The 14,499-nt window shown below is 38.1% G+C and overlaps 1 protein-coding gene across 6 annotated transcripts in view; it reads left to right on the top strand.

The window, feature by feature from the left end:
* Nucleotides 1–13,923, top strand: part of MYO3B (myosin IIIB) — a 207,588-nt gene extending 193,665 nt beyond the window's left edge. For 5 of the 6 annotated variants that reach the window (XM_027810755.2, XM_027810753.2, XM_027810754.2 and 2 more), the window contains 3 exons: nucleotides 11,403–11,509; nucleotides 11,884–11,930; nucleotides 13,247–13,923. In XM_027810755.2, the coding sequence (XP_027666556.2) occupies nucleotides 11,403–11,509; nucleotides 11,884–11,930; nucleotides 13,247–13,382 (290 nt within the window). In that variant the 3' untranslated portion in view covers nucleotides 13,383–13,923. Of the gene's footprint in view, nucleotides 1–11,402; nucleotides 11,510–11,883; nucleotides 11,931–13,246 lie in introns of those variants that run through there. The other variant, XR_003561591.2, reaches the window with a different exon arrangement.
* The last annotated feature ends 576 nt before the right edge of the window (nucleotides 13,924–14,499 follow it).

Here is a 14,499-nt window from a genome sequence, read left to right as displayed (position 1 = left end):
CTTACTTTGGTAAAAAAGAGTTCATTAAGCTCTGCAGAATAAAATGTCATCAAAGTCACCAGAATTAGTCATGTATTGTGAGAAAAATTAAAAATCCAACTAATTCTGTAGCATTTAGCAATTTAAAATGTGACACTCAAGTACAAAGGCTGTGCTCAGAGGGGAATATAATACAGTGAGCTGGTGTACTAATGCAAGCTGTGCCCTGTCAAGAAAGGTGATTTCGGAACAGAACAACATATTGTCACAGAAGCAAGTCACTACAGTATCAGAAAGTTTGTATATGTGCACATATGTTATGTTTTCCTCTGCTCCCCTGAGCTGAAGTCTTTGCCAAATTTTTCTTTAAATGCTTTTAGGAAGGACTGGATGAAAAGCACACATATTCTATGTGCTTTGCACTCCCTAAACTCTTAACTGCACGTGGTGTGGCTAGGAATCATGAAATACATAGCCCAAATTGCTTTATTAGGATTGAGATCCCAGTGCTGAAATTCTTTGCAGACCTCCCTTAGTTTTCTGAATACTCTTTGCTGCTACGGGAAGCTGCCATCTACCTTTTCAGGATTAATATTAATGAACTACACCTCTGGAGGTAATGGCCCCTTATTTTTGTACATGTCTAGGATTCTACCATGAGATTCATAGTGTAAGTTGTCAATAAAAGATTTGGCATTTGGATTTGGCAGGAGGATAAAAAACCTAGATGCTCTTTCACAGGATACAGATGCCTTTAAAGCCTGAAGATTTTTTTTCTAGTGGTACTTCTTTTTCTAACTGTCATTAACTGAATAGTTTGCTCATGCTTCTTCAGTTTCTCTTTCAAAAATTCCCTCAGAATTTACTGGCCTGACTTCAATTTGTAGATGACTTGTGACCCGTCTCTAGTTGTAGGTCTAACGTTAGAAGTCCCATTAGCAATTAACAACCCCATAAAGGAATGGATTGCTGTAGCACGTAGGTCAGCAGCATTAGTTTTCTTTATTTAGCCAAGATACCTTCTTTACTTCCAACATTTACAAATGTCAGACCAAATCACTGTAGCAGCACTGGGAAGCAAATATCTAACTAGCGGCATTTTTGCAGACTTCAGTCAAGCTTTCTTTAGTACTTCCTTTGAAAGTCACTGCTGCCGACTACCTTGAATTCAGAAAAAAACTTCTTTCTTAATGAAGAAATCTACTGAGAGTTTTATCTTGGGCTTCTACCATTTATTCTTTGAAATATATGCTGAATCTGCTACACTCAAATTTGAGATACTAGTTGTATCAATATGGACCCATGGTTTCAAGCCTTTAGATATGCAAATTGTGTTTCTGTAACGAACAAAACCTTAGAGACCATGCTGTTGTGGTTCCACAGAGCCTTTATTGCGCCTCATCATTATGCTAAATTAATACAAATTTCCTGTGTGTCCAGAATTCAAAGTCAATCAAGTGGCTTAATCTCTGAGGGTATGCGATAAAAATGCTATTATTACAGTTTGGGAGAAGGTGAGGGATTACGTTTAAAAGCACCCAGGCTATATGCTAGGACAGCAACTCTGAAACTACATCTTCACCGAGTGTGAACTTACAGATTGCCTCCTGCCCTACTTTTGATTGCACAAACTCCCCACATTTGTATGATGCATTTTGGCAGCTTCAGTAGTTGGCTCTGTAGAGAAGCAGTATTAGAAAGGTATTTGTGATTTGTTACTGTTCTCTAACGCACTGAATGTTTTGACTTTTTATTTTTAAAAGTTAATCGCAGTGTTTACTTTTTATGTTTGTTTTATCTTTTTCCCCATATGCTTTGCTTTTCTTAGCTAGAATCCATGAGATGAACCAGTGCCAAGTGTCCAGTGAGTTTTCTGAGCATCTTAGCACATGACATGCAGTTCTTGAAATCCACAATCTGCAGTTTAAAAACTTGCGCGTTAGCAGGTCCAAATGTACTTTGGAGTATATCTCTGAAATGAATGATACTGTCATGATATTTAGGATTTGTACTTTAAAGTTGCCAGAGCTATTTAATCAATCAGATTGGCTAAATCATCATCCAAATTCTTCTTTGAAGGAATAGCTGTCATCTTATTGTGCAGAAGTAATAATGCGTGGCTCCATTGTTAATGCTATGTTTGTGCACATTTTTTTGATATCTTTTGTTTCTGAGCAATTTTGAGATTTTCTCATACCTCCAACATGAGATGTGGTTTTACTTTGGAAGGCAGGGAAGGACAAAATAGTCACTTGGGTAGTCACTTCTTTCCAATCCTATTTTCTTTAACTTCACTAAATAAATAAACTGCACAAACAGGCTGAGTCCCAACCATGACTTAATGCTGATGGGACAAGCTTGCATCATGGTAAGCCTCTGGGTGCACCATGCCTGTGTGCGTGTCCCAGTGCTTCTACTTCAGGACTAGTATCTCAGGCAAATACTTATAGAGAAGGGAAAATGGGTAATGTCTAGAAAACTGAAGAATGCCTGGCTTTCCCTTGTATTCCTCTTTGCGTGGGATTTCTACTTCTACCTTTCAGAAGCTCAGGCCAATCTGGTGCAGTGCTAACAAAAAGGCAAGTCTAATACAACCAACCTGCCATAAGCATTTAAAGTTGACCTTGAAATGATCTTTGCATTGAAAACTCTGATACGCGCCTTGTGAGGACTTCCCTCAGCCTCAGGTTTAGGTGTCTCTTGAGGATTTGGTCTGGTTGAATTTATTTTAAGTGGATTTATTTCCTTATAATTTGAATGTTAGCAGCCTCACAATAAAAAAAGAAAAAAAAATCATAAGAGCATTTCCAGTCCAATGCAAGTCTGTTTAGCCTAATTTCCTCTCTCTGACAGTAACCAAGAGCAAAAGCCTAGGGTATAGTACAAAAGTAGGGCAGGCAGAGATGTTTGCCCAGAACACTCTCCAGCCTAACATGGTTTGTGGCTCAGGGATTTCCTGATCCGGAAGTGATCTCTTCATATTTAATTGCTCTCAGTAGGTTTGTCCCCTGCGAAATTCTTCATTCATTTGTATTGATTATGCAGCATTCCTCAAACAGCAAGAGAGACATCACTTACCTCACATGGTAATGTAAGATAGCTATTTCTTCATCACCTGGTGGCTGCTGGATTAAGCAGGTCTTCTAAAACCAGGAAATATGTTGTGATATGTAGTAATTCCAGCATACCTGAAATGTCTTGGTTTTCATGAGTAACTATCTCTTCTGAAAAGATCACAAGAATTAATCAAAAGCAGCTTCCACAACCACCTTGGGTCAGTTTTGAGGAGGGGAAGGAAAATAATAATCAGTTAAGTTTTCTGCATTGTCCAGAAGTAGTTTCTGCCATTCAGGATGGTTTGGCATGAGTTTTTTCCTGAAGTTAAAGTTGTAGCTGTGCAAACTTCTTGGGCTTTGACTGGTTGGTTGTCTAGCTGCCACATCTCTGGAACCCACTATTAGATGTTACTAAACGCAGGGCATATGAGGGGTTGTCTATATTCAGCATGTATAGAAAGACACATCTTCCAAGGCTGTACTTGTAGAAGCATGCTGTTTGCTGACAGCTTTGAATCTTACCTGTGTTAGTCACTGACAGTTTAGTTCTTTGGTATGCTTTGTTTAATCTCTGCCTTTTCCCTCTACAGTTAAATCACTCACAATAGAAACTGAAAGAACTGACAAATACTGAAGGATCAGAATTGCATTGGAAGGGAAAAAATAACAAAAGCCAAGATTCTAACTATTTATGGATCTTGTTTCCTAACAAAGTGTATCTAAAAGCCATTGTCTTAGGGTTCAGAGACAGCTAAATGATTGATTTCACATAAAATATTTGTTGTTCTAATTACAGTATCATCTGGGTTGTTGGCAACAAACAGATGCAAAAACAGCCTTTACATACCATCTTGAAAAACTTATGATTTGCTTAGTGTGCTTTATAATCTAAAGCATATGGCTTTGCATAGAACTGCTGTATCCAAAATGAAGCCATGAGTAATGAATCACTGGGTGGAAGAAAATGCATTGCTTCTGTTACGAGTTCTTTCAGTGTGTGTATTCAAATGGTTCTGTTTAGGGTTATAAACAAAAGGCTATGCTCACAGTTTTAGCAGTGTGTTACAGATTCTGGGATGCACATGACATCAAAGAGGCTACACTAATTTCCCTAGCAGTCTATGGCTCTTGGCACTATGAGTACACTCCATCTGAATAAACACAATTCTAGTTCACCACAGTTGTGTGGGGGATCTAAGGTGATCATGAAGCTTGGGTTTGTTTTATTTTAAATCTTTGTATTATAGGACCCTTCCAGATTCTGTGTTTTCAGTGAATCTGGTAACTACATTTGAAGCTATAGACTTAGACTACAAAGCACTTGACACTGAAAATAATTAAATCTGACTTACTACTCTTACCTACTGAATCCAAGCAAGAGCTTTGAGTACACTGGAGTTGCAAGATTTGCTAAGGATTAATCACTCTTTCTAAGCATTAATATATATATATTTAAAGCCCTTTCCCTTAGCAACACTTACATGAAGCTCCAGTAAGGTATCTTGTGAGAGACAGCAAGGGTAGAGGCCTTGTAACTTCTCAAACGGCATCTGATTTATTGTTCTTTCCATGCTTGCCACTAGCAGCATGAAGAGCACCAGCCCCTATAAATATTCCTGGACAATCTTCTGTAGAGGAAGGGACTAAGGGAATTTGGTGGCAAGAATGGTTCTCATCATACTAGATCTCATTATATCAACAGGATGGATGGCCTTATTGAACATTTGCAGAGCTCTGAAGCTACTGCTAGGTAAGCATGGAGTATCATGGAGAGAATTACAATTGTTAATAGTATTAAATATGTCAATATACCTCCAGGCTCCTGATGTTACTAGATTAATCAAGTCCTCTGATGCCAGAACTTAGGCTCTACTGCTTCATCTTTAATGGTTGTTTATGCCCTTCTCTTCCTTAGTTTCTCAGTTTCTTACTTTATTGTTTCATTTTTTGTCTTGTTCCTGTACATTTCTCTTCCCTGTAGTTTTCTCTTTCTCCTCTCATTAACCTCAGAAAGGAAAAGAAGATATTAGAGACATATCTCATTACTTAAGTCATGAAGTAGTCTTGCTCTTTATTCTCTCCTACCCTATGTTTTTGTCTCTTGGTGTGTTTTTGCCTGTACTGAGATTAAAATCTTTCAGACAGTGTTTTTATTTTCTGTCAGCCTCCAGCATTTTTGCAGGACTACCATAATATGGTTAAATTTATAGTATATAGCATAGACCTGATAACTTCATTATCCAAAATGAAGTTACAGGTTATTCTACAGTACTTGTTCTGTGAAGCCTATTAGACCTGTTACCCTGTCCTTGTTTCTGATGCATTTATAGTTGGTGGCATTTAACAGACAGTATACAAATACCCTGTGATGGGGGCCTGGTACCTCTTAATGAGTACTCATACTAAAGTCACACTGACTGCAGTTCTGTACAGGGACGTGCAAGATAGTTCTGCGTTAACTGGTTTGAGTATGGCAGGCAGGCAGGTGCAGCAGGAGCTCAGTGGGCTAACTGCCGAAGTATTCATCCTGTTTCTCAGGCAAGTTTTTCATTTTACTCCCATTTCGCACTTACGGTGTGATGCAAATTGTAGAGAATCGTGGGAATAAGAAAGGGAGGAAAATACGTTTGTATGAACACTCATGGCTGAACAGCATTATGTGCCCTTTGTAAATGTCTATTCTTTTTAAACTAAAGCTGAAATAACTAAAATCATAAAGCCTAGTTCATTTATAGCATTTTTTACTGTATAAGTGACATTCAGTCGCTCCTATTTAACACTGATATGAGTGTGACCAGAATCACTAGCCTCTTGAGTGCTCTGCTTGAACAGACTTGTATGGCACAGAAGAAAATGTAGCTGTTCCTTGAAATCAACATGCTGCACATAATTATCTACTTAGCATCCAGTCCAGGACAAGGATGTATATTATCATTCTCTGTGAGGTCATTTCTGCGTTTGCCTAAGACTTCAAGAGAAAAAGTGAAGTTAACTTGCTGCCTTGAAAAATGATTCAAAACTGGAAAAGCTTGAAAAACATCAAAATACATATAAATTATCAAAGGAGAACAAAGACAAGTTTTTCCACAAAAGTCTTCTCCCCAGGCTATAACAATGCTTTACATAGGCATGATCAATATATCCAGGCTTGAGAACCAAAGACTTTTGGAATAAATTAGACTGGCAGGAAAAGAAACAAACAAAGAACAAATTAACATGATTTTAAACATTGCTTAAATTTTCATGAATGTAGACCTTGAGATGTTATGATGAGATCCCATGAGTCTGTGCTAATATTTGCTTATAATTAAGGGCTGCACTTTCATGTTTCATCTGATATTATAGATTGGAAATCAGCCACATGCTTACTATTTTTCTTGGTCATACCGATTTATCTACTGGATTTGTTTACTCTGTTAATAATATATATGATCCCCTAAATGGCCCCATTACTTTCGCTTTAGCAGGCTGCCCCTTCTCGTACCCTATAAACCTCCCTGTCTGAGTAATCAGAGGACTACCCTTCCTATGGTATTAGTTTTATGTTCACCTATAACAGAAAAAGAGACAAGACCAACCCCTTCCAAACCTGCTTTGGGTAACTGGCTTCAGAAGGAAAAAGAGTACTGGGCTCCACCCTTCAAAACCTGTTGTAGTGGATGGAGTCCCTTCAGCAAGGGAACTGGCAACACAGCCTGCTTTGTGGCACTGACCCATCGGCAAAGATCCCTTCTGTGCATTCCTCGCTGAAAGTCAGATGTCATCCAGAGTTTAGAGCCCCCTCTGTGCTGCACCAACCTTAAAACAATCTGACTCACATCACTGGATTTTACAAGTTCCAAATGCAGTTGTAGCTGCCTCATCACTGTTTTCTCAGCAGAATTCTCCATATAGAAAAAATCAGCAATGCTTGGCGAGGTTATCAGCATCAAAGAGTTATTGAAGCAAGGGTTTACAGTTTATGAAGACCCTAGCTTCATTTCAGAGGGCAAAATCTGATGATTCTCAGTTCCTCCAAAGAGTGTGCCCAGAGCCTGGTCCTCGGGTTTTCAATATCAAGATAAGCAGGACAAACAGAACATCTAAGATGAGATCTTCACGGAGTATCTAGTGAAGTCATCTGCCTCATGGGAAGTCAGTAGAAAAATGCATTTTTGCAGGTACTGTTTTGAAAGTTTTGGTCAGGGCGCAAATCCTAGATGCAAAAGTCCTTGTGTCAGTGCTAAAGAGTACTTTGAAGTCTTTTTATTTTGAAGTCTTTTGTAAATCTTAGTGTTTGGCAGTTCGTACATTTCTGAGGGAATCCTTTGCAGCTTATGGAAAGGATGGATTTTTAAATGGAAAAATCATCTAAATAAGCTATGGCATAAGAAATGTGATAGTCGTCTCCAAGGCAAGAGATGTCATAAACAGTGTCGGTATGATGGATGTGATGGCTAATTGAAGAAAAATATTTCTATTTCAGCCACAAGAAAGCAAAGAAGAATCACATTGGAAATTCAGTTGTGAAAGTATATCCCAGAAATCAAAAGATCAATACAAAATCTTCTGCAGATTCAGACTCATGATAAAAATCACATTACAGACTTAATTCGTATTAAGCTAGAAGTGATTTATGTTGTATCTTGAATAGTTTTTAGCTTTAGCTTGAGTCAAAACATACCTTTTCTGAAAGCTGCCAATGTCAACCTGAGCTTCCATCATACTGCTATTTTTTTTTTTTCTCCTGACTCATTCTTTTACTATGTGCTGTATTTCTGGTCTGAAATTTTCTTCTGCTTCTGACCATTTGACAGTTCAGACTTCTGGTTCCGAAGGTGAAAAACCCTCCACCTTCTATACAGGGGTTTAGATTTGCTTCGAATCATCTCTCAACTTTCTTATGAAAAACATTAAATAGAATAGTCTCCTTAAATTTCTCACCTTATAGCAGGTTTTCCAGACTTCAAATTGTTCTCAAAACATTCTGCAGTTTACAGCACCCACTTCAAAACAATTCTGCACTCAACAATATAACCGTTTTCCTGTATCTGTTAAGTAGTCCTCTGCTTTGCACCCAGTCTACTTCATATTCAGCTGAATACCCATGGTGATTCCTGAGTCTCTCCTGGAAAGACTGCTTGCCGACTATGTAACTCAAATGCTTGACTTTGCATTTAGTGGAAGACACATTTTTTTTAATCTGTCTGAGCGCTGCAATGTCCTGGTCTGTTGGCTTAGGCTCTTACGTATCAGAGAAATAGAAAGGATAACCAATAGTGGTAGTAGAGGACTAAACAGAAACACCACCAGTTTGTTTACTTATAAATACCGTATATTCCAGCAGAGTATAAATTTGCCAGTTTCCAATTCCCTTCACTGTAAGCAACATCAATTTTGGGGTAGCTTTAAGGAAACATCCACATGAGCCTGCTCACCCATGTGTAGCAGTCTCTCTGCGTTCAAGCAAGGAAAGGAAGAGGATGCCCAGAACCTCAGCTACCCTACACTTGCTAGATATCTGACATGGTGCACTTGGCAGGAGGCATTTTGCCTACTCTGTGTTATTTCTGCACTGCAGGATGGAATTTACCAATAAAGAATTGTAAGCTAAGGAGTTCCTGTGCTTAGAGTTATGAATGAAAGGTTTTCTTCCAGACAAAAGGCGGGCAGATCTCTTACTTAAAAAACGGTGCTAAAGGACAACCTGAAGGAAATGCATGTGCTCGCTCTCTCATCTCTAAATTTGTAGCACACTCAGGAGCCTGGACGTGCCAGAGGCGCTCGGCATGATTTGGGTGCAGTGTAGACAATACCCTCCTAGTGATCTGGTGCTGCTGCTATTGCTGTTAAAATGACGAGTAACTTTTTCTTATTGGTGGCTTTAAGTTTGTCATCAAAGCCAAATATTTTAGAACAGCATTTAAAATGCCTATTCAACTGCTGAGTGTTGAGCACATGTTAATACCGTTTTCTCCAGATATGGTAGTTTATGATAAATGTTACCAGATTTTGTACTGTTCATGTAGTATGCTACTAAACACTAAGACAAATGGGCCCATTGAAAGGGGATTTCCTTTAGAGGACACAAGCTGGAGACCACCCATAGAATACACAGGAATAATTAAGTGTCAAGATAAAAAGCTACAGCAAAATATTAGCATCTCAGAATCCTTAATGAATAAAAGACATTTTTAAAACAAAGGCTATAGATATAGGTGTTTTGAAAAAAATAACATGAAGGCCACAATAGCATTTGGGGGGAAGAAGAAAAGAATACCCCATCAGATTATCATACTGTTTGAAATTTTCTAAATACTTGTGTGCTGTGTTTTTACTCCTGGCAAGCTGCAGAGAGGTGTGTGAAATTATGCAAAACTGTGAGGACATGAGTCTTTTTTCATACCACCCTCTTGCTAGAATAAAAAAAAGTTATTTATGGAGAGGTATTAGAGAACTACGTTGCTGTAAAGAGGAATTCATGTGGCCTTGCAGCTGAAGACATTGCTTGCAAAACCTGTCCTGAGACAGAAAGCTCAGAGATCAATTTGAGTGACTTTCAGAGCAAACAGAGAGTAGACTGTAGTTATATGGTAGGTCTTCCGCAAAACTTCCAGAGACTTCAGAGAAAACAAAATTGCATCTATGTCCTATCTAAATATTAGCTAAAAAACTTTCCAAAGACACAGATACTACTTGGGCACCCAATTTCCCCAGCAGTGTTCTCTGGAACAGCTTCAGCCTTGTCTGGTTATGTACAGTACAGGTAAGTAGCAAAGATTCAGGCTTCGCCATCACAACCTCTTAAGCAAAAATACAAAGGTTTACTGAACTCGGAAGTATGAAGTCTTGAAGCTTTGGGTATTGAATTAGCAAGCAGCGTGAGTATGTTATTTGGAAGTTATTTGGTATTACTGGAGAAAAAGGTAACCTTTCTCTATATTTTTTAAATTATTTTAGACCCAGCCCTGCAGTCAGTTCCCTGGTGGCCATTTAAGCCACCATCCTCCCAGGTGGCGTGAGGGAACATGACGGTTGGCATGAAACAAGTGCTCCCCTCCCACACAGATACTGCAGCCCCACAGTGAGAGGAAACTAATGCTGTTCAAATTTTACTGTTGAGAGGGAGAGAGACAGCAGAAGAGGGAAAATCTCCCAGATGACAGCCAGTCATTTAGCTGAAAAGGCTGAAGTTCAACCACTGTCCTCTACCTCACTCAGTAATTGCAGAAAAGTACAACATTTGCAAACTGCAAACCTGGGTGTATAATAAACCTCTTCTGTAGTATTACCTGCTCCTTAAGGCCAGATCTTACAAATGGGTTGGTGAGAATAGAGCCCTGCGTCAGCACAAGCCATATTGACTTCAGTTTTGAAGTGTTTAAAGGACGTGATCTTTGTGCTGGTCTTTTGTATCAGAGCAAGTTTCCCATGCAGTATGGAATGCAAACATGGTAAGATGTATATTTTTTTCTACAGTGTCAATAAAAGCTTTTTATTCGTACTTTCACTGAACTAAATTTTAACGGGGATGTCAGAAAAGTCAAATGCCTTGGTAGATTTATTTGAAAGGTAAATGACCTTTCCTTACCACCCACAGTGTCTTCTAGTAACCCAGTGATTCTGATATATCCTGAAAATAGTTGTCCTGAGGATGTGCCACAGAAGATGCCTGGTACAGAGTACAGCACACTATAATGTCTTTTTTCCTTAATACCAAAAGAAAAGAAAAAAAAGAAAAAAAAAAGGAATAAAAAGGCTGCTAGTTCTTTTCATAATCCACCCCTTCTGAAATATTTCCTTCATCTTTAAACTCTGTTTTCCAGATGACTTTAAGCAACTGTTACTTTACAGCATGTTACAAATTATATTAAGAAAGCATAATTACAAACTGGTCCAGTTACTCAGATGAAACAGAGTGCCATGTCAAGAAGGTAGTCTTTTTATATAATAAAAACGATGATAATAGACTAAGTCTCATCAGTCGAAAGGCTTTATTACTGTCTACTGTAGAAAAATGGTTTTGCTGCTGCTGGATGATATATTCCTAGCTAGTCACAATATACCTCATTTCCTGCTTAGATAACAGAAGATACTAAGATAAAGTGTGAAAGGAATAAAGAGCTATGTAATATAGATATATGGAAAAATAAAAAATGTTATAGAAGTAAAAATGAAGTTATGCTTAAAAACTTGTGTTTGAACTAAGTTTCAAAAGAGAAAACAAAGATCCCCAAGTTTCTGTGTGCTTACTTTGGATAGGACAGACTTGCTAATAAATCTAGGACCAAATAGGACAGAAGAAAAGACTGTTTACAGACTAAAATACACTGAGACGTTCACAGCACCTGGCACAGCTTAAAACTAAATTGTGTTATCTTACTGTAGGTTCAGAAAACTGTCTTGAACAGAAGCTGAGAACACCTCGTCGACGATGTCAGCAGCCCAAAATGCTGAATAGCCCTGAGGACAACATGTACTATAACCAGTTAAATGTGAGTTCAAAGTGGCAATAAAGCTGTTTTACTGGCTTTGTTTCCAGTTAATAATTCTGTTATTAATACCTGTTTCAGCCCCTCCAGCCCCACCCCCACGTTCTTCTGCTCTCGTCTTGAACATGTGCTTATGCTCTTTATCTGTTGCTTTCATGTCAGGATGTCTGCCTTCACGGTGAATAATTGATGTGGTTTATCAAAGACGAGCAAGATGCATGCTTCATCAGGCTCACTTGAGCCCTTTGATCAAAAAAATTATGCTGTGACTTCTGATATTATCAGCATCTGCTTGCATTCAACACAAAATCACTTTGAATTAAAAATTAACGACTTGCTGCTTTGCTTTGACTGTGTGTTCTTGGCCCTCTCCACAGGGAACTCTAGAATATCAAGGGAGCAAGAGGAAGCCAAGAAAACTTGGGTAAATATCTATCTTCTTAGTTCTAAGCAACTGTAAACAGAAGAAGCCCTTTGTGATATTACAGAATATGCAAAACTTTCTAGAGAGCTTTCTAAAAATAAACAATTAACATATTTCTGTGCATTGACATTGGACATTTTCTGCAGAAACAAATGTAAAACTTGCATGTACTGTTGTCTGTAGACACTAGAACTGATTCTTATAAAATATGCTCCACAGCTGTCTCTGAGTACTACTAGTACAAAAAAAAAAAAAAAAAAAAAAGGCTTTCCTCATGTTTTTAAGTGTATTTAGCACTAGTGAAAGGTGCCAAATGAAAGATGTTGAATTTTAAGTTCTCTGACCTAGAACACGGAAGGAAGCCCTGCCAGCTTTGCAGCAGCACACTGGCAATGGGCTTCAGCCCTCCTGGGGGAACACATTTTAAGAACTGACAGAGAGGCCACTCAGCCAAAAGGGGAGTTGCTCCTTCTCTGTTGAACTGAGTCAGTTCTCATTGCCACATGAGCAGTTATCACTTGGTGATAGGCAGAAATCACTGAAAACAATTTACAAAAGCCAGGCTGGCTAGTATACAATTGCCAAAATATTTCATTGACTGATCACGTGGACCAGAGAAAACTGATGGATGCTCAGTCTTGCAAATGCATCTACTCCAAAATCTACAAGAACTTTATTATTTCCTCTGGGTTTAGTTCATCTTCTGAATGTAACTGTACAAACAGGAGGTTTTTGAGTGAAGATTAAAGCCCAAAATCTTGCATGACTGCACAAGATTTTGTTTATTTTATCTCCCTCCCCTAGTTTAAAATGTCTGTGTTCCTGTTCAGGGAATGAAAACACTAACATAGGACTGCAGTACTCATCAATACATCACAGGAATATGAAAGCCCCTTGATGTCAATAGGGCTTTCCCCCAAAACTGGCTATGTGGTCTTTGGCTCATATTCACAGCAAATCATCAACTGAAATATGTTATCAAAATCATAACCTACTTGTGGAACATATACAGACAAGAAAGCCATATTGTGCAAATGAAATGTCCATTTGGTGCAAATAGATGGTCTATCATTCTGTACACCCAAACTGAAAGGCTATATTGCATTTCGCTGATCCTCAGACAATTCTAAATATAATCATAAAAAAGTAATAGCAAAGCAAAAGTATGTATCTTTCTCATCAAATCACATCCTTTTTTTTTTTCCTTTCTTGTATTAGCACTCTTCATTTTCACATCCACAGAGAAGTTTCTGTTTCTGAAGGTATCAACATAATTGGTTTTTTAACTTAATAAATGATGATTGTTTTCTTTCCAGCCAAATCAAAGTACTGGATGGAGAGGATGAGTATTACAAATCATTGTCAGCTGTTGAATCTGTCCCTGAAGATGACAGCTTTCTCAGTTCCCCATCTCCTCCTTCTTCAGGAAGTGTGTCTTTTGCTCAAAGCTGAACCTCACTTACTGTATTGACTAATACCGGTAAGAGTATTTTCATGCTGGTAATCTCTTCCAATTAACTTTGTATGTGTATTTATATAATATGTTAAAAAAATACAGTTTCAGCTAGTAACTTTCACTGATTTAGAGCTTGTTTCACAGCTGTAAACTGTCCCATTTAGCTGTATTTCTGTAAGCAATTCCAGTAAAGGGGAGCAGCACTACCTGTATGTGTTGGTGTTGATAACAGACATATTTCTTTAGCAGCAAGGTTAGTTTATACAGTTCCGACCCCTTCTTCCCTGCTCCCCCCTGGCTGCTGTTCCCACCCTTTGCCATCCCTTCTGTTGTGCTGGCACAACTGCTGGTAGAGCTGTGTGAAAAATAAGATCAAGGAACTGAACTGAATTAAAAGAATTCTGTACTAAAAATCATAGTGAAAATGTTTTGTATTTCATTAGACTGGTATTAAACATTATCCTTTATAACTTTCTGTGCTGTGTATGGCTTTTAACGCTACAAAAGTGCACCAAGTAAAACCAGCTAAAATAGTAATTCTGTCTCAATATTCCTTGTAAATATTTTTCTTATAACGTGTTCATTTACCATAAGTTTAACTTAAAGCGATGTTTCAAATAGAAGAAAGAAAACAGTTTTAAAGCTAACATCGCACACGCTGCTTCATATAGTCCTCGTGACTGAAACTATCGTTATGACTGGTTGATTCTTGTTATCCACGCAAGCATTTAATTTCTTTCTTAACCTGTATCTCTGGGCTCCAGTGATTGCTATACTTCCACAGCCCTCTTGTACGTAGCTGGGAAAAAATGTCACCTGCGTATTTTTCTACTTGCTTTCCATGTTCTTTCCAAATCTTTAATGAAACAATATATAACTTTCTATGGAACACTAAGATTCTTTGCTGGTAACTGTTTCTTAATCTTTACTTTCTGTTTCTGGGCCACAGTTTGATCTGTGACAATTCTTTGCTGCTTTTTCCATACAAACTCTTGTCAAAAACTTTTTGAAATAAAATGTTCACATGTACCGCCTTACTACAAATTTGCTCAAAATGATTTTTTTGTTGTTGTTGTTTTGAGAAACCATGCTGATTAAATCTGACCATGTATT

This window comes from Falco cherrug, chromosome 8 (genome assembly GCF_023634085.1).
Source record: "Falco cherrug isolate bFalChe1 chromosome 8, bFalChe1.pri, whole genome shotgun sequence".
Taxonomy (NCBI): Eukaryota; Metazoa; Chordata; class Aves; order Falconiformes; family Falconidae; genus Falco; species Falco cherrug.
This window is presented reverse-complemented; position numbering and strand designations above follow the sequence as displayed.